We start from the raw sequence: 26808 nt of genomic DNA, 5'->3' as shown, positions 1-26808 counted from the left end.
CATTTATTTTGAGAGGCTCATCGCATCATACATTGCATTGCATAAATTTCAGGTTGCCTTTTTTAGGCCGTGCTACAAAAAAAAACACAGTGGTCCCTTTCCAAAGCGTTTGCTCCGCACTCTGAAAAAGCGGTATTCACCTCGGATGGCATCTGTAAGCCCATCTCCTGCGGAACTTCTTCCCATGCAAATTTCAGGGCATTTCAGTGTTCAATCATCTTCTACCTTTAGATCACGATAGGCAGACGTGCCTATCTGACTCTTCAGGTTTAAGAAGATTGAACAGGGGCAGCTGTCATACCCCAAAATTTGCCCAGTCAATTCATGTCTTTTAATTCATCAAGGATCGAAATTAAGAATCATGGGGTTTGACATCCCTATTGTCAAACCTGCGTTCTTATAGAATATCCGGAGTTAAAATGAGGGTTAAGGTTAGAAGGTGTTTGAGCTCAGCCATCTATCCCGTTTTTGAGATTTTTAGTCTATTTCACAATTGATCATATGCCTTAGGATTTTTGTTTGATTATTATTATTATTTTTTTGTTTGATCATTTTCCACAATTTTTAACTATTATTATTTGATTATTAATTTTAATATTTGATTTAATCATCTATTATTATTATTAATTATTATTATTAGTTAGTATTAGGATTAGTAGTATTACTAATTTTAATAGCATTATCATTATTATTAGTTTAAATTATTGTTATTTATCATTCTATTTTATAAATATTAGATTTTCTTACTCATTTAAAATATTAAGCTAAATACAATAATCATGAAATAAATAAAAAAAGGGGAAAGATTGGTTGTCCAAAGGGCCAAACAAAAACGTGAAACAAGAGAAGAAAATAGAAAGACCAAGTTTTAGCCAAGTTTGGAAAGTTTTGATGGTGATTTGCAATCAAGTGCAATTCCTTGATTCAAAAGGATTTTGTACAAATTAAATGACCTAATGCAATCATATAAAGACTAATAACAATTGCAGAGAGAGGGGGGGCGGAAATCTGCAGTGGGGAGGCCTTGAACCGTAAAAATATCAAGAAAAAATGCAATTCGAATTCGGGACGATGGACCAATTCAAGGAGTCTTGGTGATTCAAACACCTCCCTGGCATATCATAGATGGATTTTCGTCCATCCTCCAAGCTTCAGCACTGAGAACCGCTCCCAATTCGGCCACGGTTTGTTCAAGCATAACTTGGATTCGTTTTCTGATATTCACCTTATATAAATGCCTTTTGATCTCATATTACTGATGGGTGCAATGTTTATATAGTTTCTGGGTCATTAATTTGCTCTTGGCTTGCATATATGACAATCCACCATTGTTGGATTTTGGGGTTTTATTTTGGGGTTTTCTGGTACAGGGTGAATTAGTCAAAATTATGGGCATGGTTGGAGTCGCAAGGGCGATACGAGTTTAGCCATGGATTTATTTGTTATTTTCATGCTTGTTTGAGGTCTTTGTATAAATCGCAGGTGTAGTATATTTTAGTTTTTATAGCTAACTTTCTGAAAAGCGCTGCAAAAAGTATTAGCAGGTTGCAAAGAAGAAGATGATGAGGTGTGAGCATTCTGTTGGTCTAATTTGAAAACAATGGGGGATGCGCATGATTATTTCGTTCCCAGGTCATGTTGTTTCTTTTTTTCCATATATTATTTAGCATTTACGTTATTTACAGCAAAGCAAGTGTGGATGGTTGGCAATGGGAGCGGCTAGCGAGTGAAGACACGCTGGTTCGAATCCCAGCTCTCGCATCTATTTCTTTTAATTAGTACACTCTGTGATCCCATGCGCGCGTAAGCAAAAAGCATATGGTGCACCTCAAGGCATGAACCGTAAGATTCGCATCAAGGCAGATCCAACGCTCAGAGGATTGGAGGCGCATCATGGAACCTCACAGACCACACATACAGGATCCGGTCCAGGTTCCTATGTGCTTTTCTATTTTATTTTATTTGTTTTATTTATTTTGTTAGGATAAATAATATTTACTTGTATTTAATTTAGTTGATTTATTTTAGGATTAGGTATAAATTAGGGTTTAGGATTTTCTCCCGATTATTTCGATCATGTCGATTTAATTTGGTTAATTAATTTTAATTAATATTAAAAATCACAAAAACCCTAGAACAGTGATATAAGATATTAGGGTTTGCTCGATCCCATGAGTTTTTAGCCGAAATCTTATGATTTAATTTATTATTCGTTTCGACCGTATTAATCGGTCGCGATGGGTAATAATCGATCATTTAATTATCAAGTAAATTAATATAATTCAAATAAACTTATTTTGCTAAAAGGTTGTAACCATCTTATTGGTTATGATGATTAGCATTTCTTATCAATTCGTTATCATTTGTAATCGGATCTATCGATTATGAGAGGTAACGATAAATTAATAAATTAAGTTATTTAAAATACACATTTGCTATTCGCGATAATCGAATCTATCGGTTATAGTGGTTAGCAATCCTCCCTTTAATCCGTTAGCCGTGGTAATCAAACCTATTGATTATTGCAACTAATGGTGCCATATCAAATCAGGGTTGTACGCCCAAACATCTAAAACACACTAAACCACGACATTACGGATTTTCATCCTTGTCAATCAGGCAATTCAAAATGCCTTTCAAATCAATTTCAAAACTGCGAAACGGTAATTCAAAATACCGTCAGCACATTCAAACTCTAATTCTAAGGCGTACAACCCTGTCCCCGAACTACGTAGACTCTGATCCTCCATAAGGAGGTACGTAGGCACTTGGCAACAAGGCGAGTCCCCCTCCCTAAAATCTCAATTTTCCCCTTATTCAATTCTTTAGTTATAAAACCTCAATATTTTAGCCATAAACCTTGACCTTAGATTCAAAGCCAATAGGAAAGGGTTGAGGGTGCCTAACACCTTCCCTCGACCTGAATATAGTAACTTACCCTGAATCTCACATCTGCGTAGGGTTTCCTATTCGCCCTTCAGAATAGGTGGCGACTCTAAGTTAAATTTTAGGCAGGTTGCTACAATGGTATGTGTAAAACCATACACAATGAGGTCTTCCCAAAATTTGACTAAATTTTTTTGTTTTCATAAGAGTTTTTTATTTCAAAAGAGATCGGGAATAGTTTATAAAGATTAAGGGATGACTGTTTGAGGGTAGGAAGTTCAGAATAATGTAACAAAGAGGGGGCTTTTGTTTGAACACCCTAGGTTTCCTAAAAAGCGATACGAGTCTAACGTGTAGATTTGTACCATAGTGCTTGTTTCTTGAGAAATACTCCTTGAATAATTTATTTTGACAGTCTGGCATAATCTAGATTCACATGCATATATGAGTGGTTGAGAAATAAATAACTATGGCACAAAATGATGAAAAGGCCATAAAGGCAGCCAACCCGCTACCTCTCACCCGATTATTCACCCCAAATGAGGTTGATCCCCAAACGTCTTCCAAATAACGATATTACATAAACTAAAAAGTTTCAAAAATTTCATCGTTATCTTAAATTGCTACTTATTTGGTGCCTAAAAAAATCCTTGATGAGTCTCATGCATGTGATGATCATCATAAATTTTCATTGCCTTAATTTGATTGTCCGAATGAAAAGGGAGGAAAATCGAAAAAAGGCTTTAGTACAAAGCATAGTTAGAGAAGTATCCGAAAGGGGATCTCAGGTTTAATGTTCTCGCGTAAAATCTTCGCGTCATGTGAATTCTGGACGAACTGTCTCTTGATCAATGTGAACAGAAGTCTCACGTAGGAGTACCGTGATACTTTTCATTTCATGAGCTCTTATATTGGTTGCTTGAGGTCAAGCAACAATTTAAGTTTAGGGGAGTTTGATCAGTGGTTTTTACTCATTTATTTATTGTTGATTTTAGTTGTCTTTGCTTTATATTGTTAAGCGTTTTATTGCATTCTTCTTCATTTTATGTGTTTGTTGTGTGTTTTACTATTTTTAGGCTCAAATAAATAAATCGGGACAAATCAGTGCAAATCTCAGAGTTTCATAAGAAGTGCAAAAAGCATGCTTCAGGAGGCCTGACACGGGTTTTCCTGTCACATGACACGAGTCGTGTCTGGAGGATGGCTAGGACGAAGTTTAGAAAGAGTGGATATCAATAGTGCAACACATGTGGCTGTGTCAGCTCACACGGGTCGTGTTGCACGTCCTGGGACTTGAAAAGAAAAATAAATAGACAGAGACCCAACATGGGTGCCCGTGTTGCCTGACACGGCCCGTGTTGGGTTACGACGCTGATTTCAGTCATTTTTGGGTATTAAGCTCTATTGTTGGCCTGCGAGGGTGTTTTTGGTATTTCTATCCGAGCTACGTGAATGTGTGAAATTTAAAGGAGTTTTAAAGAAGAATTAGGGGACTTTTTTGGGACAAAAAAAGAACACATGATTGAAGATTGGAGAAAACAAGGGTTTGGGAGAGAATGGGGTTTTCATGAACGGAAGCGATTGAAGATCAACTTTCATCTTAATTCTTGTAATGTCTCTATTTTATATTTTGTTTTCTTTGAACAACATGAGTATCTAAACCCCCCAATGCTAGGGAATGTCCTTGATTTAAACCTGTAATGAATCTGAGTTAGTATTTGCAATGAAAATTGGTTTTTCAGTATTAAAATACTCTCTTGATGTTCTTAATGCTTTTTCTTTTGGACTAATTGAAATTGTTGTATGATTATCAATTAGGTTGGACCACCATTGATAATGCTTTCATGAGAATATATTAAAGTAGATATCACCAAGGAATAGGGATACCCTATAGTAACCAGACTATTCTTGATAGTATAATGCTTAATTTCATCCCTAATTTATATGGACATAGGGACTAGGATTGATTGTTTAAAGGTTTACTCGCTAAGGACTTAGGAGTGAATACCCTTAAGAACCGGTAATTCATTCTTTAAAATATGTTGTTGATTTAATAAGTCAGAGTTGTTACATGAATTAATCATACACCTTCTCTAGCATGTTACTCTTATCTGTCAAAACCAAAATCTTATCTTTTACCTTCTTTGCATTTATTTTCATAAGTTTGTGAATTAAAACCAACATTTAGTTTTTGTTTAATCGAACGAGAATTGGAACTCTATACTGATACGCACTCTTTGAGATCGACATTCGAGGAATGTCTCCTTTATTACTACAGAGGAAAAATAGTACACTTGTTATTTTACCGATCAAGTTCCCTGCAATAGAACGAGGGATTTACTCTTTGCGTTTTTATTTTATGTTGCTGTTATGGTATGTGTAAAACCACACACATTGTGTTCTTCCCAAAATTTGACTGAAATTTTTTGTTTTTCATAAGAGTTTTTTATTTCAAAAGAGATCGGGAATATTATATAGAGATGACGAGATGATTGTTTGAAGGTAGGAAGTTCAAAATATTGTAACAAAGAGGGGTTTTTGTTTGAACATCCTAGGTTTCCTAAAAAGTGATACGAGGCTAACGTGTAGATTTGTACCATAATGCTTATATCATGAGAAATACTCCTTAAGTAGTTTATCTTGACAATCTGGCATAATCTAGATTCACATGCATGTATGATTGGTTGAGAAATAAATAATTTTGGCACCAAATAATAAAAATGCGGTAAAAGGCAGCCGGCCCGCTACCCCTCACCTGTTTATTCAGCCCAAAGGAGGTTGATCCCCAAACGTCGTCCAAATAAGAATACATAAACTGAAAAGTTTTGAAACTTTCATCGTTATATTAAATTTCTACTTATTTGGTACCTAAACAAAATAAAAAAGCCTTGATTAGTCTCATGCATGTGACGATCATCATAAATTCGCATTGCCTTAATTTGATTTTCCGAATGAAAAAGGAGGAAAATCGGAAAAAGACTTAAGTACAAAGCATAGTTAGAGAGATATACAAAAGGGGAGGTCAGGTTTAAAATGTTCTCGCGGAAACTCTTTGCGTCATGTGAATGCCGGACGAACTGTTTCTCGGTCAATGTGAATAAAAGTTTCACGTATGAGTGTCGTTATACTTTGAATTTCATGAGCTCTTATATTGGTTGCTTGAGGTCAAGCAACGGTTTAAGTTTGGGGGAGTTAGGTCACTGGTTTTTACTCATTTATTTACCGTTGATTTTAGTTTTCTTTGATTTAAATTGTTAATCGTTTTATTGCATTCTTCTTCATTTTATGTTGTGGTTGTGTGTATTACTGTTTTTATGCTCAAATAAATAAATCAGGACAAGTCAGTGCAAAAATAGGAGTTTCAGAGGAGGTGTAAAACGCATGCTTCAGGAGACCTGACACGGCTGGCCATGTCACCTAACACGAGCCTTGTCAGGAGGAAGGCTAGGACGAAGTTCATAAAGATTGGAAGTCAGTGGTGCAACACGGGTGGTCGTGTCAACTGACACGGGCTGTGTTTCCCGTCCTGGAACTTGAAAAGAAAAATAAATAGACAGAGACCCAACATGGGTTCCCGTGTTGCCTGACACGGCCCGTGTTGGGTTGCGACGCTGATTTCAATTATATTTGGGTATTTCGCTCCGCAGTTGGCCTGCGAGGGTGTTTTTGGTATTTCCAACCGTCCTAAGTGAATGTGTGCTATTTAAATGAGTTTTGAAGAAGAATTAGGGGACTTTTTTGGGCTAGAGAAGAATACACGATTGAAGATTGGAGAAAACAAGGATTTGGGAGAGAAGGAGGTTTTCATAACAGAAGCGATTAAAGATCAACTTTCATCTCAATTCTTGTAATGTCTCTATTTTATATCTTGTTTTATTTGAATAGCATGAGTAGATAAATTCCCCAATGCTAGGGGGTGTCCCATATTTAAACCTGTAATGACTCTGAGTTAGTATTTGCAATTACAATTGGTTTTTCAGTATTAAAATACTCTCTTGATGTTCTTAATGCTTTTTCTTTTGGGACAAATTGAAATTGTCGTATGATTATCAATTATGTTGGACCACCATTGATAATGCTTTCATGAGAATATGCTATAGTAGATATTACCTAGAAATAGGGATACTCTATAGTAACCGAACTATTCTTGATAGTATAATGCTTAATTTCATCCCTAATTTCAATGGACATAGGGACTAGGATTGAACGTTTAAAGGTTTTCTCGCTAAGGACTTAGGAGTGAATACCCTTAAGAACCGGTAATTCATTCTTTAAAATATGTTGTTGACGTAATAAGTCAAATTGTTACATGGATGAGTCATACACCTTCCCAAGCATGTTACTCTTATCTGTTAAAACCAAAATCTTATCCTTTACCTTTTTCGCATTTATTTTCATAAGTTTGCAAATCAAAACCAACATTTAGTTTTTTTAATCGAAGGAGAATTTGAAATCTATACTGATACGCACTCCTTGAGATCGACATTCGGGAAATGTCCCCTTTATTACTACAAAGGTAAAATAGTATACTTGTTATTTTACCGATCAGCAAGTCACAAGAAGCCTCTTTCTTGTGACTTTGCAATGTCTTATTCTTGATTTTAGAACATATATCAACAACAACAACAACATACAACATGCAACAAAATAAAAAAACATACAGTTTAGAAACAAAACACTAACAACATACAACATCACAAGATATATTAAATTGTTTTAAGAACGCACCATTTATTAATAATTGCGGAACAAGAACAAATTATGAAGTTCATCTAGTTTGTGAAACTATAAAAAAGAAATGTAAGGTGGATGAAGTTTCCACAATAACTTCACACTTCTTTTTTTTTTCTCATAGTTACGCAAACCATATGCACGATAGTCACATATGCGCTTTGTTAAGATGGTGGAGACGAATATGAAAAAAAAGGTTTGTCAGCAACAACAAAACATGTGAAACTGGAGTAAATAATATAAAAAAATCATGTCAACAAATATTTATCAACAACAACATACAACAACAGCAAAGGTAATGACGATGAAGAAGAGAAGAAATAATATGAAAATCATGTGAAACATAACAACAACATACACAAAAAGTGGGAGAATAAGGAGGAAAAAGAATACCTTCATGTATGAAAAACAAGATTGTCGGCTGTAGAATATTAAAGCTAATGACGAAGAAGAGAAAAAATGGGTGTTAGGGAAGTCACCACGGTGTTTGGAAGAACCTTGGTGACTTGGGCGTTGTTGTTTGCACGTTTTGTAGTAGTGAGATATATTATTAGATTTTGATTATAATGTTCATAATCTGATTTAGAGTCTGATGGATAGCACCAGAATAATATTTAATAGAAGTATAGAAGAGAGCAAGATAATACACAAGCAATTTATCCTGGTTACTCCTACAAATTAGGAGTAGTCCAGTCCCCTTGCACTTTTAAGAGATTTCCACTATAACCAAATCTGATTACAAGTTGCTCAAGCACACAAGCAAAAGACTTCCAATGCCCAAACACACAAATAAGAGACTCCAATGCTTAAGAACACAAGCAAGAGACTTTTGATTACTCAAGCACATAAGAAAAAGAGTTCTGATTTCTCAAGCACACAAGCAAGGGACTTCTAATTGCTCAAGCACGCAAGAAAGAGACTTCTTATTGCTCAAACATACAAGCAATCAGACCGTTCACATTTCCTGATGACGATATATAATTTGTTCAATTATCCAATAATTCTTCTCTCTCACATTTGCTTGGATCAGGTGTTTTATTTAGGGCAGATCCAAACTCATTCTCTAGGTCCTAGAACCTTATGTTCGGTAAGAGATATTTTTCTTTTAAAGTGATTACTCTGGAGTCAATTTTGTCCCAAATATCCTCACCTTAGGTATTCTTCTTTTTAAAAAAGAGTAATTTGGGAGTAAGAATGAACTTGAATACATATAATAATGAGTTATTAAAACCATATGCATGAGAGGTGCATTGTGCGGGTGGCCGTTGAAACTAATAAGTCGCTGATCTGCTGTCGCGCACGGATCAAAACGAGTAGTTTTTCAAAAACGTAGTACAACGACAAATTAGCTCGGATTATCGTTCTCACAAGGATTCTTGAGTTTACTAACCAAAATTGAAATTGGGGGGGGGGGGGGGGGGGGGGTTGGTTTGGTTTCTGATTAAGAAAAAAATGCTTAATATAAGTGATTCTAAAAAGAAGCTGTTGTGAAAATAAGTGATTATAAAATAAGTCAATCTACTGATTCAGTTCCTACCAATCATTGATTATTATAACTTCACTATTCTAAGCGGATTCGATTTCATTCCTATTTGGATGCAAACTCAATGACAAGCGCGGTGAGGTTTGCGAGATGTGCGATCCTAATGTCCGAATTAAGCAAACGGGATAAATTATCATGAATTAAGCAAACACGATCGATCAGACACGGTACGAATTAAGCAAACATAACATGTCTATGTTAGGACATACAATCAACCAAATTGAATCAATATATTTCATACAATTGAATTAAGCATACAAGAATACAAAATATCATTGAAAGGAATAGAAATTAAATTGTAAAATTATAGTAATCTCATAGTATTAGAACCTGAACACGGTAGATCGACTCAGACAGATTAGTTCTCCATGAAATCGTACAAAACTCAGAGTATTTTTTCGTGAATAGTGTATGGTGAACAGTGTTTCGTGGCAGCTAGACCAATTAGGAATCAGCCAAAAAAATGTTTATGACCCCACTGGGTCGAATTACAAAACCCGACCCACTACTAGCGACCCAAAACTTAAAATATAAAGTGCTGCATCTTCAAACGCAAATCTGGGAATTATAGGCTCCGAATCTGACTTTGACTTTAACATGAAAGTCGTAGCTCTCTCTCTCAGCTTTCCGGCGATTATTAGAATGCCTCAATCGGACTCCCGGAACTCCAGTTGTGATCATTTCCGTGCAGACTGCTAAAGCTGAAAAATAAAGTGCGAAAATTAAATAAAGCTAAAAATAAAATAAATTATAAAAACATATTAAAACATAAAAATAATTAAAACAAATGGAAGAAATGCTTGAGTACAAACATGAAAGAACGTGCATCAAAATGCACTGATCAAATTCCCCCACACTTGAGCTTTTGCACTCCGAGCAAAATGAAAAACAAAACAAAGAAAGCACAAATACATCAACAGTTACTCATCCTAGGCTACAAATCTTCTTCGGGTAAGTTTGCATCGACAGGTACTAATCTTGCACACTAAGGATATCGTAGGAACACTAATCCACAATTGTGCAGACATAAGTCTCCTAAATACACAAACCAATTCAAATCATATTATTATACCATAGCCTAACTTACTCATCCTTTTTGCTCTTTTTCATTCAGGTGCAATCACATTAAGCCCGTTATCTCCACACACTTATAGCAAGACGACCGGTTAGTGACTCTGATCCTTTTCTGCACGGGGTTCTGGTACTTACGTGGCATAACCCTTTGTTTACTCAGTTGTAGTTGCGGGGGATCGGACCGTAATCCTCCCTACCAAGTTCAGCACCAGAAACCGCTGAACCAACTAACAAAGAGTCTTGAAAATTTTTTGAAGGTTCCACAACCGTTGGGTTAAGTGACCGGGTGAGGGTCACCAAACTTAGAAGGTACGTTACTTTTTTTTTCTTTTTCGGAACACTCACTTATATTCATCGGCTTCACTGCGTAAAGTGTGTGAGAGATGGTGCCGACTACTGAAATAAACTACTCAAGAGCTGTCAGAGAATGAGAATTTAAGGCTAAAACATAATAAAAATTCAAATCAATTTCCATATGCAGGAGACTTACGGTGTTAAAAAGATACCGATATTGCGAATTTTTTTCAAGTCTCCACAACTAACCTCAGATTAATCTATAACCCAAAAATTTCAAAAAGATGCATTTTTTTAAGTACTGAAAACAAAACAAAAACAAAAAAAAATTGAAAGAAAACAAAACAAATAAATGATTCTCTCCCCCACACTTAAGACATACATTGTCCTCAATGAAAGAACATTAATATAAAATAAGAGTGAGAGAAAGGAAAGAACACACCCGAGTAGTCAAGGAGGATATGTGATCACATAAGCAGCCTTTCCCAAAGAGAGATCTTCTACATTCTCTTCTTCCAAAGTGGGGCTCTCATGGAGTAGCTTTGGGTAATGTCCATTTAACTTGAAATCTTTATTAGTGCCTTCACCTTTTATTCCAGGATCAAGGAATGCTCTTTTAAAAGTAAAAGTGTCAAATGGGCATGTGAAGGTGCTATTATCTTTCGCAAAATCAAGGAACCAAAGGTTATGGGGCTGCCTCACTACTTTTGCTACATCTTCAAGTGAGATCTCATGCACACACATGGACAAACTAATATCATAAATGTCATCCAAGGTCCATTCAATTCCTTTCTTATGCTTCTTCAAAACCTGCAAAAACTTACTTTCTTGATCAAAATAAAGTTTAGAAGAAATTATAATCGGAAGTTTTTCATTCATCTCTAAATAAGCATATTTAAGATTTTCAGGAATTGGTTTCAGCTCTCGGAAAGGTGGTTGTTCAATGGAAGGAGTGCTTGAGGCAGCCGGGATGTCAAGAGTATCAGCTGCATGAACAGCTTCATCGATAACAACTTCACCTGTAGTAAATATGTTACCCTTCAAGGCAACATCAATCTCAGCACATACAACACAAATGTTAGTGTCAGTACAATCAAAACATGAGTAAACATCATCAAAATCAGACAGTGATGGAAAATCAGATGCAAGCAAATTAGTACAAGTATCATCAACAGTTTTAGGAAGCAACTCTATTTGAAAAACAGATTGCTCTTCCTAGGGTTGTTGGTTTGATCCTTGAGCTTGCTGCATGGCATTTATCAAAGTGGCAAGCTGTCCAATCTGTGTTTGCAAAGTCTGAAGAGTATAATCTATTTGCTGTTGATACTGGAGATTATTTGCAGCCATTTGTTTGACAATATCCTCTAGTGAAGGTTCGGAAGGTGCAGAGCACACAACCTGAAATTCCTTCATATGCTTATGCGGATTCTCGCCTGCAAAACCATTAAACCTAGGCAACAAATGTGTTAAACCATATTCTAATTCAAAAGGTGTATCGGCCGCATAATAGTCAATACATAAACAATTATAGTTCACATTAGGGACAGCCAACTGCGTCAAAGTTCTTTGTTCAACCATGGTTTCAACAAACACAGAAATACCAATTATGTCCCATATAGGCAAAAAGAAATTGAAAGAAGGAAAACGATTAAAATAAATTTATAAAAATATAAAAACACAAAATTTAAACTAATTAAGACAAATACGAATTTTGGGATTTTTTTTGGAATTTTTCAAAACTGACAAAACAGTAAATAATTAATTAAAAATAGATAAAAGAGGAATTTGGCAATTTTGGGTCGATTTCCTTTACTCTTTTAGAGTAATGGAGTATTTATCGCACGATTTTTCTGCTCCCAGTAGGCAAAAATGTTTAACAATCGAACACAATTTTTCCAAAAACCGATTTTTTCTACTCTAAACGCGAATTGGCCAAAACCGTGAGGAAACTACGACCTAAATACGAGAACACTAAACCTATGACTCTAAAAACGATTAATAATAACAAGAATCCCCGGCAACGACGCCAATTTGATCCGTTGTCGCGCACGGATCAAAACGAGTAGTTTTTCAAAAATGTAGTGCATCGACAAATTAACTCGGATTATTGTTCTCACAAGGATTCTTGAGTTTACTAACCGAAGAAATTGGGGGGGGGGGGGGGTGGTTTGGTTTCTGATTAAGAAAAAAATGCTTAAAATAAGTGATTCTAAAAATAAGCTGTTGCGAAAATAAGTGATTATAAAATAAGTCAATCTACCGATTCAGTTCCTACCAATCATCGATTATTATAACTTCACTATACTAAGCGGATTCCATTCCATTCCTATTTGGATGCAAACTCAATGACAAGCGCGGTGAGGTTTGCGAGATGTGCGATCCTAATGTCCGAATTAAGCAAACGGGATAAATTATCATGAATTAAGCAAACACGATCGATCAGACACGGTACGAATTAAGCAAACATAACGTGTCTATGTTAGGACATACAATCAACCAAATTGAATCAATATATTTCATACAATTGAATTAAGCATACAAGAATACAAAATATCATTGAAAGGAATAGAAATTAAATTGTAAAATTATAGTAATCTCATAGTATTAGAACCTGAACACGGTAGATCGACTCAGACGGATTAGTTCTCCATGAAATCGTACAAAACTCAGAGTATTTTTTCGTGAATAGTGTATGGTGAACAGTGTTTCGTGGCTGCTAGACTTATTAGGAATCAGCCAAAAAAATGTTTATGACCCCACTGGGTCGAATTACAAAACCCGACCCACTACTAGCGACCCGAAACTTAAAATATAAAGTGCTGCAGCTTCAAACGCAAATCTGGGAATTATAGGCTCCGAATCTGACTTTGACTCTAACATGAAAGTCGTAGCTCTCTCTCTTAGCTTTCCGGAGATTATTAGAACGCCTCAATCGGACTCCCAGAACTCCAGTTATGATCGTTTCCGTGCAGACTGCTAAAGCTGAAAAATAAAGTGCGGAAATTAAATAAAGCTAAAAAAAAAATAAATTATAAAAACATATTAAAACATAAAAATAATTAAAATAAATGGAAGAAATGCTTGAGTACAAACATGGAAGAACGTGCATCAAAATGCACTGATCAGTCGCTAATTGACGCCTCGAATCAGAATCATCTACTCTTAATAGAATAAGGGACCACCTATTACAACGTGTCATTTCACACGATGCAGCTCTTGGACCTTTTCAGATGGACCTCATGAATAACCTAGAACATAAACTATTTAATTTCAAGTCAATAGACCATTACATTTTCCATCTTTAATATCAAGTTAATTTTTGAAGATGTTTTCTCAACTATCATACTCATACATGAGTCTACTTATTAATTTGTCCAGACTCTCATATTTCCTCTTATTTGATTGATATTTTTAGGAAAAAAAGGTAAAGTTTTCACCATCCTGGTAAATATAAGCTAGCACAAGCAAGTAGTCCATTTGATTCTTGATACACACATAAATTTAATTCAACTCCTTTAAGAATGTTTTACTTTTTCTTACTCCATTTTGTTTATTTATTAAAATTAATCAATAAAATCACAATTTACCCCATTAGATAAACCTAGATTTGGGTTATATGAAGCATTGACATCTATTTCATCAATTCCTGAATCAATACACTAACCCAAATTTACCAATTCTAATCCTATGCTTAGGTGAAATTAGTTGATCAATAGTAACTGTAACACTGTATCACAAATCTCACAACATTAGAATATTCCCATACATAGATTTGTTTTAGCTACACCACTGTTCTTTTGAATAGCTATGATTGGTCACTACAAGAAGTAATTTCAAAAGTATCTCAAAGATTTTAGTCTACTCTCTGCAACACTAACATCACCAACTTAGTTGACCAAAGACTGCAAGTAAAACAGACAGATAAGAAAAAATGGAAAGACAAAAGAAGCTCCATGAAAAATAATACTACACAGACTACTTTTCTTGATTCATTGTCACAAAATTGATGTGTTGGTTTGGAAATTATATTTACACGTATATGATGTGTTAATTTAAGAAATCACTATGAACTTCCCACCAAATATGGGAAAAAGAACATAAAAAATACATCTCGGATTAAATAAAGATAATCCAATCCATCTATTAAGGCCAACGAAACGCGTTATCCACAAAATTTACCACTTCGTCGGGCATAAATTTCCGATGAAATGAGTTGCTTCGTGATTGAACTCTTTTTTGTTCTTAGTCCTCGTTCGGTGAGAAAGTGCTTGAGATGTATCTATATGTATTTGCATGAAAAAGTATCAATTGTCGGTAACAGTTTGTTAGTCTATGATCTTTTCACCGGTCGAAAAAAGGTTCCACACTACGGTTCCAACCAGATACAACCCAACTGAAACCTTGAAAACATCATCCCATGAGCCTGATAATAAGCAAAGAGAATAAATAGTGTCATATCGTCGTTCCAATGATAAGATTTCGTAGAAAGATAATGAATATGAACAATAGAAATCTGTAATCAATCTTCAATATTAAGAGATATAATTATTCATGTCTTCACCGAATATTTTAGGTTAATTAATATTTGAACATTGACTTACCATGTTGTAGAATGTAACCTGTTGCTGCTGTTCCAAGGACACCAGCCAGTACTCCAGCGGTATTGGATAGACCAAGCAATATCCCCTAAAAAGAAAAATAAGAAATGAATATAGAAATCATTTTCTTTCCCTAAGGACAACAATTTAGCATAGGAAATTATCTTGTTTTTGCATTCTTATTCTGCATTTCAAAATTATAATGAAACCGCTTACAGAATATCGAGGGGCTATATCTTGATGGTTTGAATATAATCCAGACTGAGAGAATGCGTCTGTTCCCTGATTAAGCAGAATTTGAAACAAGTGAGGAACATGAAAGGTCAACGGAATGAATGGATTAACCAACGCTAACTAATTTTAAATGATGTTATAGAGAGAAAGAAATATACGTTAGGTCAGGTCGTCTTAAAAGAAGTTTCAAGACAATGTTGTAAAGAAAATTTCATTTTGCAGTTTAAGTTGTGCAGAATATGAAGCATCTGGTATGAACTAAAAACTATGATAAAAGTTATAGAAGTGAACTCTGACTTGGGAATAATATTGTTAAATAGAAGCTTTAACGGTGATATTGCGATACAGAAGAAGCAAACCTGACTGCATGTCATACACAAAACAGCCATCACGGGAGAATGAATGTGGCTCAACTGAGTCAAGAAAAAAGCAGGACCTAGAAACCCAACTGTTTGCATTATCTGTAACAAAAACGTAGAATTATAGTGTGAACCGTGGTATTAAAATATTTTGTGTGCCTCTCGATAAGTAAACCATCAAATGAGTAAATTGTTCGACAAGTATAAGCTATAAGAAAAACTAAAAAAGAGAGAAAATAAATTGATGAGAGATACCTTGCGGACTGTTGTAACAGATACACCTCGGGTCACAAGAGTGTCTGCAATCCAACCACCAAAATTTGCAGAAATTGCCATTGTAAGCCATGGTAAAACACAAAATAGTCCAGATTCTGTAAGATTGAACTTCAACACCTATGATTATAATTGAAAATACCTCTAGTTAACATTAACAAAGTCATTTTCTTTTGAAGTATCCAATAAGATTGCGAGTAAAAATATTGAGTATCAAGATGTTGGTTAAAACACGAGTCAAAATCTGAACTCTACTAGCTTCAATCTTGACAGTGCTGAGTGGGAATTGAAGCTTGATGAATATAGGTACTTTTTCTTATGCATAGGTAAAATGCAAACATAAAAAGAAAATAAAATATGAGAATGAATCTAACTTTGGTCGCACCAAGTCGCGTACTTGGCAAACACGCAACAAAAAAAAAAAGACTTACTTGGTTATAGTATGTTGGCATCCATGTTAGAAGAATGAAAGTTCCCCAATTGTGGCAAAAGTGGCACACTATCAGGGCCCAGACAGGTGGTTTTGATAAAATTAATCTCCAAGGTATTTCCTTCACAGGATCCTTGGACATACCGTTTGTAGCAATCAACTTCTTTTCTGCTGGCAGCATTTCAGGATCATCCAGTGGCGAACTATGTGCCTATATTGCTCCCAATATAACATGGTAAATTAGCATGTGAGAAAATAAAATTTCTACTAAGATAGGGCGAAGTTTTGGACTTGGTAGTAAGAAAACTCATAATAAAGATATCAAATTCAAAACAAAAAGTATTTCTATTGAGAAAATGTGTGTGCATATAAAATTTTTAGATATGTGAATTCTAACCTTATTAAGCCATATACAAAACCAAACAGTCCCTAGAGAACCAAAGGAGTAAAACACTGATGGCCATCCATACTGATGAATTAGGAAAGGGGAAAAGGCGAGTCCGGTGACTGATCCAAGGTACATGCCACTGTATACAAGAGCTAATGATCTACTTCTCTCTGCCACAGGAACCCATTTCGAAAGAATATTATTCATGGCCGGCATAGCAACCCCCTAGTAAGATCCAAAAGAAGTTAACTCCACGTGGAAAAAAGCTATCATCATATTGTATCATCGCGAGCTATATGAATCAAATCATTACTAAAATCAGTGACAATATAGACTGCACAAAGAACAATTCATTTTTTGCTTTATTATAAGCTTGTTCATAACAGTATAACCCAAGAAAGCATGTTTTTTAAAACATTTAATTATACGCACCTCACCAACTCCCATGAACGCACGGGCAACTAGTAGGAAAGGCAACCCAAGTTTGGCAGCGACAGGAGTGAGGATTGTAGCGATGGACCACCAAACGACGCCAAATCCCAAAACCTGCTTTCCTCCCACTGTGTCAGCCCATATTCCACCAGCAATCTGCAACAAGTATCTACCTATGCATCAGAGCCATGGCCTTAAGTTCAAACTTATGCGAATAGAGAAAAAGCTACTAATCAAAACGAAAATCACATTTACCTGAGTAAGAAGGTATCCCCAAAAGAAAGAAGACTGTACTAAACCTACAGTGGTTGGGTTCCAATTGTATTCTGCTGACATAGGAAGTATAGCAATGCTCATATTTACCTGTAAATATGAAACATATGGAAGTTTCTAAGAGCTAAAGCTAACTGAAGACTCCACTGCAATTATAATATAATCTTCTATAATTTCAAATTACATGTCCACCAAGTTTTCCAAAAATTCTTTCATGACCACAATTATTCCCACAATATCAAAGGTTTTGATGTCTATTGACTGCAATTTGACCATAATTTTTTGCAACATAAAGGATGGCTGTTCTCCACACCTCTGTAGCACCGACACCTAAGAAAAAAGTTGTGTCTGTGTCAACGTCCGTGTTCGAAACGAATACCGACACTTATGATTACGTTTAATTTATTTGTATTTTCAAATTAACTGGTGTCGATAGGTCAATGTCATATTTATTTCCGGTGTCTGTGCTTCGTAGCTCCACAGTTTTAACATGTAAAGCCTTGTTATTTACCTCAACGTTTTCAAAATTTCTTACTTAAACTTCTTGCAGACTTATAAAGTTAATCAGAAACTTCCACAATTTAAAAACTAACCCAAACTAGGGTCTAATAAATTACACTTCACTTTAGTTGCTAAGTACAATACAAGTAATAGCCTCTATAGCACTAACAACTCTTGAAAAAAATGTGTGTCCGTGTCAGTATCTTGTAGAATCTTGTCCGAACCGACACTTGTGATCGCGTTTAATTTTTTTCAAATTATTATCGGCGTTGATGTGTCATGTTACTATGTTACTAGTTTATGTGATTCATAGGTAATAACTAACAAACCATGCTATATATAGCTCCATTCCAATTTCGAACTATTTTGTAATATCTTAAAAAAAAGGGGCATACTCACTCTATCCATGTTACACAGAAGAAAAGCTGAGAAGCAAAGAATAACAATAACCCATCTTTTCGGAAAAACCTCCCACCATGGTGAAAATGATAATGTTTCTTCATCTTCCACATCTTCACCAATATCCAAAGCACGTGCAACTTTCTTGTGAAGCGATAGATCCTGGTACTTACTGGAGGGCTCAGGCACCTGCTTCTCGGACTTGACATCCGCCCAAACCTTTCCTGCTCCCCTCCGGCGGGAGAGTAAGTGGGATGGGAACGGGGAAGGGGAATGGGTGGTTCTGGTGCGGGATTGTGGGGAGGAAGAAGGTGAAGGAGGAGAGAAAGAGAAAAGTAGAGCTTTGCTACTCATTGTGTTGTTCCTTCTTCTTCCTCTTCCTCAGGTTGCTGTTACTCTAACAGCTTGGAGATTTTTTATGATTATTATTTTTGTCGGATATTTATTTGCAATGGCTCTCGTTTTGGCACGTGGCGATTGCATATAAAATGTTTGTAACTTCTAAGTTCGGATACTATTTATTTAGAGAAATGTTATTTGAGCATTTAAAAATGGTTTTCCAAAGGTGATTATTTAGTATTTTAGAGTATGTTAATGTGTTTTTTTAATTCATGAATGAAAGTGTATGAGAAAAAAAACAAGAAAGAAATAACGGCTTTGATATATCGTGTTTAAAATTTGGTGTTTAAATTCAAATATTTAATCGTACAATCTATAATAAATGATGATCACCTGACAATATGTAAGGACAGTCGAGAGGTACCACTTGACACCAATGCGTCAATTTGTGAAGTGTGTTTTCCTTGTTGTTTGAGTTGATCGCACTTTGAGAAAACTTGAGCATAGTTTTATCTAATGAGACAAACTTAAATGAACTAGAGAAGAAATGTGCATTACAAATTTTATAGTTCTTATGTGGCTTTGACAAGACTACTTATGTTGAGAGGGAGACGGAGAATGTCAAAATAATGTATTGGTACATAGATACTCGGTATTTGGTGATGACTTTCAGCAAAGAGGAAATGTTTGAAATTTTTTATTCCTTTTGCAGACTAGTAAGTTTTTATTGTGACTATTTATTTTGCTAATAGATTTTATTTTTCTTGTGTAGATAATATGGCCGAAGACATCAATTATAAGGCCAACAAAGAGAAATGGTTGCTCTTAATGTTAAGGCAACCAATGTTGAAGTTGAGATGTACCTACTTTATTACTATGGTAAGCGGTCCTTCGACGAGGTTGACTATCTTGGCTGATTAGTTTATACCTCTGCCCGATGTAAGAGGCCTATATAGGGAGAGGCTTTTGAGTGTACTACTCTCTCTAGGCCATCCGACCCTTTATTGTTAGGTGTCTTTGACAGACCAAGTTTGGCAAAAGGAAATATTCTTTTTCAAAATTTGGAGAGAACCCTCATGCAGTCAAGAGGTTGTTGTTGACCATGATAAATCCATCCCCTAACTCTTCCCAGTAACTTCGAGCCTTGGTTTCAGAAGCTGACATGGCCATATTACTGACAAAGAATCGATGGATCGTCAAAAATCCATTGCAGAGAGCATCCCTCGAAGGAGGATTAAAACTTTCTGGTACAACCCCCCTAATCTCATCAGAGAGAGGTTAATGATAAAATATTTATGTGTCATCAATAGGATTTGTCTTCTACAGACACGGTTGGATATTAGGGACGTTATCCTCCAAAGTCTAGTTTTGGCGATGTAAGTCGTCCATAAAAGTGTGCATCTCTACTATGGCCGCATGGTCGCCGTCGGAGCTACTATTTACTGTAGTTGATGCCCACCTATTCGCCATATTGGAGAGTATTGAAGAGTCGGACATTAAATTAATCGATGATTATGAAAGTCTCCCATTTCAATTTTACTAGGCTCCACGGTGGTGCCAATTGTACTTGCTAAAAAGTGCAATCAATCATTGTTGGGACACATCATCAAGCAAGTTTATTGAGCAAATGGGTAGTGTAAGTTAGTTCGAGCGGCCCAAGCCCAATAGGACAGCCTATCACCAAATTCAGGAAGTCTATCACGATACATTAGGGGCTTCTTGCCCACGAGTTAGGTGTCTGACCAATGTTGAGGCAATGAGCTTATATCATGTACGCATAGACCTTCCCTCGTAGGATCTAGTAAAATTATCCTAGTTCAGATATCATTTTCATTGAAATACATGGCTGATTTTCTTCTAATATCCTCAACTTTCATTGAATGAGATGTTTTTTTTTCTTTCCATTTTTGAAAGGATTAAGCTATGTGAGTTCAGATTTTTGGTAATAGTGGAGATGGATAAGGAAGAAGGTTTAATATGTGAGGAAAAATGTGAAGTCGTGTGTGAGTGGGTGTAGTGGGTTATAAACCTTAATTGAAAATAGTTAATGGATTAAAGGCAAGTAATTATGGCATATAAAAATAAAATAATTTTCTTACACAAACTGACACCCTTCATTCTCGGAAATCTAAAAGTCGACATTAAATTAAAATAAAGAGGAAGTTAGAGATTTTAGGAAGTACCACAAAGATATTGACTCATAGTAGTCATAGTTTCTCTAAGTTATCATGTTCATTAAAAATTATGCATGTCTCTAGAAGAACTTAATTCATTAACCACCTCATTTAGATGTTTTATACTTCCATTGATAACTAGAACCGGAGGCATTCTCTTCATCTAGTTCTATAAAGGTTTCTTGAGATATTTCTTGTCTAGAGGCTTCTTTACTAGAAGCATCATTACCAGACACATCGTTACCAGAGGGATTGTCACGAGACATATTTTCTATATAGGGTGTTGACTCGGATTCCTCTTTGATTTCGATTTTAGGTTTTACAAATTTTTACACTATCTTTGATTTATCATTGTCAAGCTTTTGTCACCAAAGCATATATGAGTTTATTCTTCCATAATTGAGGTTTGTTTTATGTATACTTTGTATGCTTTAGAGCATTCATAATTTCCTAACAATATACACTTTTATGTCATCGAATGCTCTCTAGTATTCAAAATATAACATGTACAAATTGATGAAAGTATAAAATATCGAGCTTTCTTCCTTTACAAAATTTATGAGTACTATTTAAAATATGTCTTATGTAGATTCTACTTTGAATGTAATACATAATATTTATTGTTTTTTTTCCTAAAAGTACTTTGCAACCTTTTTCTCACTCACCATGATTCTAGTCATATTTTGACGAAATCAATATTTCTCTCTAAAACTTCATTTTGTTGTGAGGTTCTAAGACAGGTGAAATCATAAGAAATATCATTTTATTAAAAAAATAAATAAATCTAAGAGTTTGTTTTCAAATTCCTCACCATGACCAATTTTAATTGTTGCAGTTTTCAGATATTTTTCAAGTTGCACTTGTTTGCAAAAGACTAGGAGTACAAAGTGTGACTCATCTTTGTATTTAAGGAATTTTACTCATGTCCATCGACTATATTTATCAACAATAACTAGTTCAAACATTTTTCCATTTATTTATGTTGTTTTCACTAGACTAAATAGACCAATTGGTAAAAACTCTACATTTCTTGAGAAGGAAACACTAGTTTTTGAATGAAAAGAAGTTTTCACAATTTTTTATATATTTTTCATGTGTCTCACAAATCAGATAACTTAATTTTGTAAATTTACTAAAGAGGGAAGAGTCATCCTTTGGACCAATATGATATTACGTTACTTTTTATTAAAGACTATATCATACCCATTATCTTTTAATTTTCATATGCTTAATATGTTATGCATAAGCCCTTATATTAATAGTACATTATTATTTTGTGAGTCGTGATTTAAACTTATTTATGATGTTGCACTTTAATTATTTTGATACTAATGCTTGTAAGTTTTAAGTATTATATGAAATTCTAGGTACTACTGTGATGACTTTGATTTTTACAAGTATTTGTATGATGAATTTTATTGTATGTTTAGACATTTTATGCTAAAAGTACGGGTAGAAAATTGGGTCGCGCCCAATGCACACACCTATTTTGCAGATTTTTTTGCGGGACGAGTCAAAGTTTTATGCACGCACCCTTTACTATGCCTGTCCCACACCATGTGATTATTTTGGCGAGCGCAGACATTAACGAGGCAGACATGAATTGTTGTACCTTTTAGACTTAGAGTGCAGGCTCGTCGTCCCGCCATGTCCCGCCCCCAAGTTTTGTCGGGTGAGGTAAAGTTTTAGGCCTGCATTCTCTACTATACTCGTCTCGTTCCACCCTATTTTTTGTGGGTTTTTGCATGGCATGCCTAAACGGAGTAGACATGGCTATTTGTCACCCTTAGTTAAAAGAATATCGGTAATATGAAAGACTACTTTTTAAGGAAAAATATTTGGAGCATTTTAAAAAAAAAAATTATGATACATCATTTATAATTACGTAAGGGAAGAAAGGAGAAAAAGTTGGGTAACCTACTACAGAGTTCAATCCAACCGACATATTTGCAATTTTACACAAACCATTCCAATAATATTGTATATGATTATTTTACCTCACAGAAACTGATGTACATTATATTATTTGGGTCAAACCAACTCATGTACACTTATATCTCTCAATATAATTGTTTAAAAAAATTACTATTGAGAACTATTAATTGAATCTCAACTAAACTTTCACACTTGAATTATATTAATAAAATTATATATAAGAACTTAGTACATAATTTCATAACCATTATCATATGTATTTTCCATAATAATGTCTACAAAATATTTTTTGCATATAAATATTTTTTTTAAGTGAAATACATTTATTGAAAGTTTCCGCTCTTTTGGAATAGTCAAAATTATAAAACATAATACTTGGGGAAATATATTCAGAAATTTGATCTGGCTCAACCACAACTAAATCAAAGATTTATTGAATTAGAACTTCTATAGTCTAGAACCAACTAAATCAAAGATTTATTGAATTAGAACTTCTATAGTCTATAACCATGATAACTTTCAAACATAGGCAACACTTTGTGAAAGTGTTGCAAAAGGAAGTTTGTAGTTTGAATCGGAAATAGGAAACACTTCGTGAAGTGCTGCAGAATGTGAAGCAGTACAACCTTTGAAACTGTTGCTGTAGGCGAAACAGTGCAACGGTTGAAAAATGTTGTTGTAGGCGAAACAGTGCAAAAGTGTTGCTTAAAGTGTGTGTTTCATCAAGGGTCGCAACCTTATGAAACAACACCACTTTAGCCTATAAATTGAATATTCTGGATTTAGAAAATACATCCGATAAGCCTATCATATCTTCACTAAAATTCCAGACACTCTTTGCTACATCCGAGTTTTTCGTCAATCTTACGAAAACTCGATAAAAGGTTGAATTATCCTGGGTATTCCTGCGTTCCAACTCTAAGACATATTGAGAGTGTTTGAAATACTTATAAGGAAAGTGATTTCGTTCACGATTTAGCCTAGAACCATTTGATTGAAATTAATTTTCTAACAATCTTATAAGTAATTCAAGAAATTGACAACAGAGGCTTCTCGTTTCAAGCACAAAAAGATAAGTGTTTGTGTTGTAGACACATTCTAAACAGAAGAAAAATTTACGTCATAAATCCGGATACATTTTATAGTTTTCATTAAAAAAAATTAGAACATTGTTTTTTATAATTGATATTATGATTGTTCGGTAATGGTTAATCAATAAGTATTTATTGTTATCAATATGTATAGATTGTTAATGATATTATTACCACATCTGATATGTATGTATTATTAACGATGTATGTATATTGCTGCAACGTATAAACATTAAATGAAAAAATCACCTATCACTTTCAGTAATATATATTATTGAAAGCACTTAGGACCCTGCATGAAAAGATATGATGTTACGGTGACAATGCATTATATATACATATAGAATTGATGCAGTGCACATTATATATAATTTTCCAGAAAGCACTATTCCAATATATGTATGGTTTGGCAATATTAACGTTTATATAATTCTTATCAAGCACTGTGTCAATTGAGGTGTAGTTTGGCTATATAATTTGGAAACCAAAGCAAATATCATACGCTGCAACTTTTATAAAATCATGCTATCAGTATGTTATATAATTTATTTTAGAAACAAATATGCGTATAAAATTAAATCCATCCATCAGTATTGTAGGATAAGGATCTATATGTTTGTATTGTACATTTGAATTGGTTTATTATAATTTATTTTTAAATTTATAATATATATATATATATATATATATATATATATATATATATATATATATATATATATATATATATATATATATATATATATATATATATATATATATATATATATATATATATATATATATATATATATATATATATATATATATATATATACACACACACTTTAATTGAATTTAACGTTTATATTTAGCATTTCTGCTTCATGTCTACATAATAATAAACATAAAATTTCGTGTTGATGTGATAAAATTGTATGATAGAATTTGTTAATCATCAAAGTGATTAAATTTATTAATTTATAATTTTAAATTATATAATTGAATTTTAACTTGGATTCTATGATAAATATGTTATGCGTATTGTTTGAATTCAATGAAATTTATTATTAAAAGTCATATAAAGATCAACCAAAGATGGATCATTTTTAACTTGAAATTCAATGGTATTATCTAACTGCAGATAAGGATTAAATGCCTCTCTAGTAAGAGGGAGTCCAGTTATGGCAGCAACGTCAAAAAGGGTAGGAGTTATCATCCCAAATGGGAGATGAAAAATGTTATAGGTACTATCCCATAAGTATAAAGATGCGAGCAGTAAAGGTTGACAATAGCTGAAACCTAACTTCGACATCTGAGTTAAGTCGAAGATACCTAAGTCTTTCCAAACTTGGCCCTTTTTCTTTTCGACTTTGGTAAGCCAAGCTAGGTAAGGTTTGTTTAATGTGGGGCATGATCGAAAAGGCCTGAAACTCTCAGTTATATAGTCTAACTGGAAAACTTCTCTCTCAGTTTTAGAGAATGAGGAAGTATTTTCAGCAGTTTTTCCTTAAGAGTTTTTATGGTTTTCTTAGCAGAATCTTCATTCTCCTCTTGTGAAGGTTTGGTTCTATTAGCTATAGGTTTTGTCACGTGATAAACTGGGAAAAACTCTGCAAATTTTTCTAAATCCCTAATAGAAATCTAGGGACCTATAAAACCTAGGGTTTTGCCAGAAAGAGATGAAGGAATGAGTACCTGAGAAGCATAGATGGCTTTCTGTTCTGGAGTAAGCTTCGGAGGTGATATGAACACTTGATTTCTAGAAGTCATAAGTTTGCTAAGAAGTTCAGTTTGAGGAGCGGAATCCTTTGAACTTCTGGTTTCTTTCTTGCTATTAGACTTGTGTTGCTTCTTTGTGAGAGACATTGTTGAAGAAAGTTGAGTTAACTGAAGTTCTTAGAAGGAAAAAATGGGTTTTTGCTCTGAGAATGTTTAAGGGTTTCAAATTTGCATAAGCAAAAGTGAAGAAGTGGGGAAGATGAGATATTTATAGGAGGTCTGTGGCAGTTAGAAAGTTTGCCCATTAAAGAGTTAGTGGGACACGTGTTACCTCCCTATGGGGAAGAAAGAGTGGTTATTTTTTTTCTTTTCTTGGAAATTGATTGCTTTGATAGCAATGATGAAAGCTGTTACAGGCACGTCTGAATGGACGTTTTGGAAAAAGGTGTAATCATTACTCATAACGTCATAGCAGTAAATGATTATAATAATAGGTTTAGCCTGTCGAAATTCCATATGGTATTCAAAAATGAGCATTTCTCTACATAACGAAATACACATTTTTGATGGGGCAATTTGTTGACTGATAATCTCGACAGTAGCTGGGTCAAAGAGTAAAACAAATTATTCTTTATGTTTTGGGCTTCGATTGGATAAGATGGGACAAAATCCCAAGTTATCAGGATCGAATAGTCGTATTCGTTGACAGCTTTAAAATTTGAAGTTATTTGGATATAACGCGTCGAAGACTTGGCGCTCACAGGAAGAAAGAATTTGAATTCAAAATTGATCAAGCCCTTCGTCGAAGACGCGTGGAAGTCTATTATTCAAAAGGATCATGCAAATGTCGAACGGGACATGTTTCAGGAGAAGGACCGTTAGGGTCGAATTAGTATAAATAGGAGTCTTAATGTTAATATTCAGTGTGTTCATTTTGTACAAATTACTCAAATACTCAAAGTACCAGTGTTAGAGAAAAGAGTTGCAGAGAATGTACGTTTAGAAACACCATTGTTTTTATTTCAAAGCCATTTACTTTATCAGTACAAAAGTCTTTTACATACTCTTTATATTTCCTTTATTTCCTAGTTGAAACCTTTATTATTCAAGAATTATTTACTTTATTTAGTTGAATTACTTTGCTTCATGCTCT

General features: G+C 34.4%; 1 protein-coding gene across 1 annotated transcript; it reads right to left on the bottom strand.

Annotated features, from left to right (window-relative positions):
• Positions 1-14482: 14482 nt before the first annotated feature.
• Positions 14483-18838, bottom strand: LOC131662212 (sodium-dependent phosphate transport protein 1, chloroplastic-like). The gene is made up of 10 exons (XM_058931931.1): positions 18416-18838; positions 17498-17605; positions 17243-17398; positions 16820-17035; positions 16424-16633; positions 15975-16112; positions 15720-15821; positions 15343-15408; positions 15130-15214; positions 14483-14951 (listed from the first exon to the last, which is right to left on the bottom strand). The coding sequence occupies exons 1-10, from the start codon at positions 18767-18769 to the stop codon at positions 14854-14856; spliced, it is 1533 nt and encodes a 510-aa protein (XP_058787914.1). The 5' UTR covers positions 18770-18838; the 3' UTR covers positions 14483-14853.
• Between the last annotated feature and the right edge of the window lie 7970 nt (positions 18839-26808).

Source organism: Vicia villosa, linkage group LG3, assembly GCF_029867415.1.
Source record: "Vicia villosa cultivar HV-30 ecotype Madison, WI linkage group LG3, Vvil1.0, whole genome shotgun sequence".
NCBI classification, from domain to species: Eukaryota; Viridiplantae; Streptophyta; class Magnoliopsida; order Fabales; family Fabaceae; genus Vicia; species Vicia villosa.
The sequence above is the reverse complement of the archived record's forward strand: the minus strand, read 5'-3'. Positions and strand labels throughout refer to the sequence as shown.

What these genes read in the sequence shown, in the direction of transcription:
- LOC131662212 (XM_058931931.1), bottom strand. Translation starts at nt 18,769, where the DNA reads ATGAGTAGCAAAGCTCTACTTTTCTCTTTCTCTCCTCCTTCACCTTCT. An exon ending in CGTTCATGGGAGTTGGTGAG is followed by an intron (nt 17,036 to 17,242) that starts GTGCGTATAATT and finishes GGATCTTACTAG; the next exon opens with GGGGTTGCTATGCCGGCCAT. An exon ending in ATATAGCCCCTCGATATTCT is followed by an intron (nt 15,215 to 15,342) that starts GTAAGCGGTTTC and finishes TTTTCTTTTTAG; the next exon opens with GGGATATTGCTTGGTCTATC.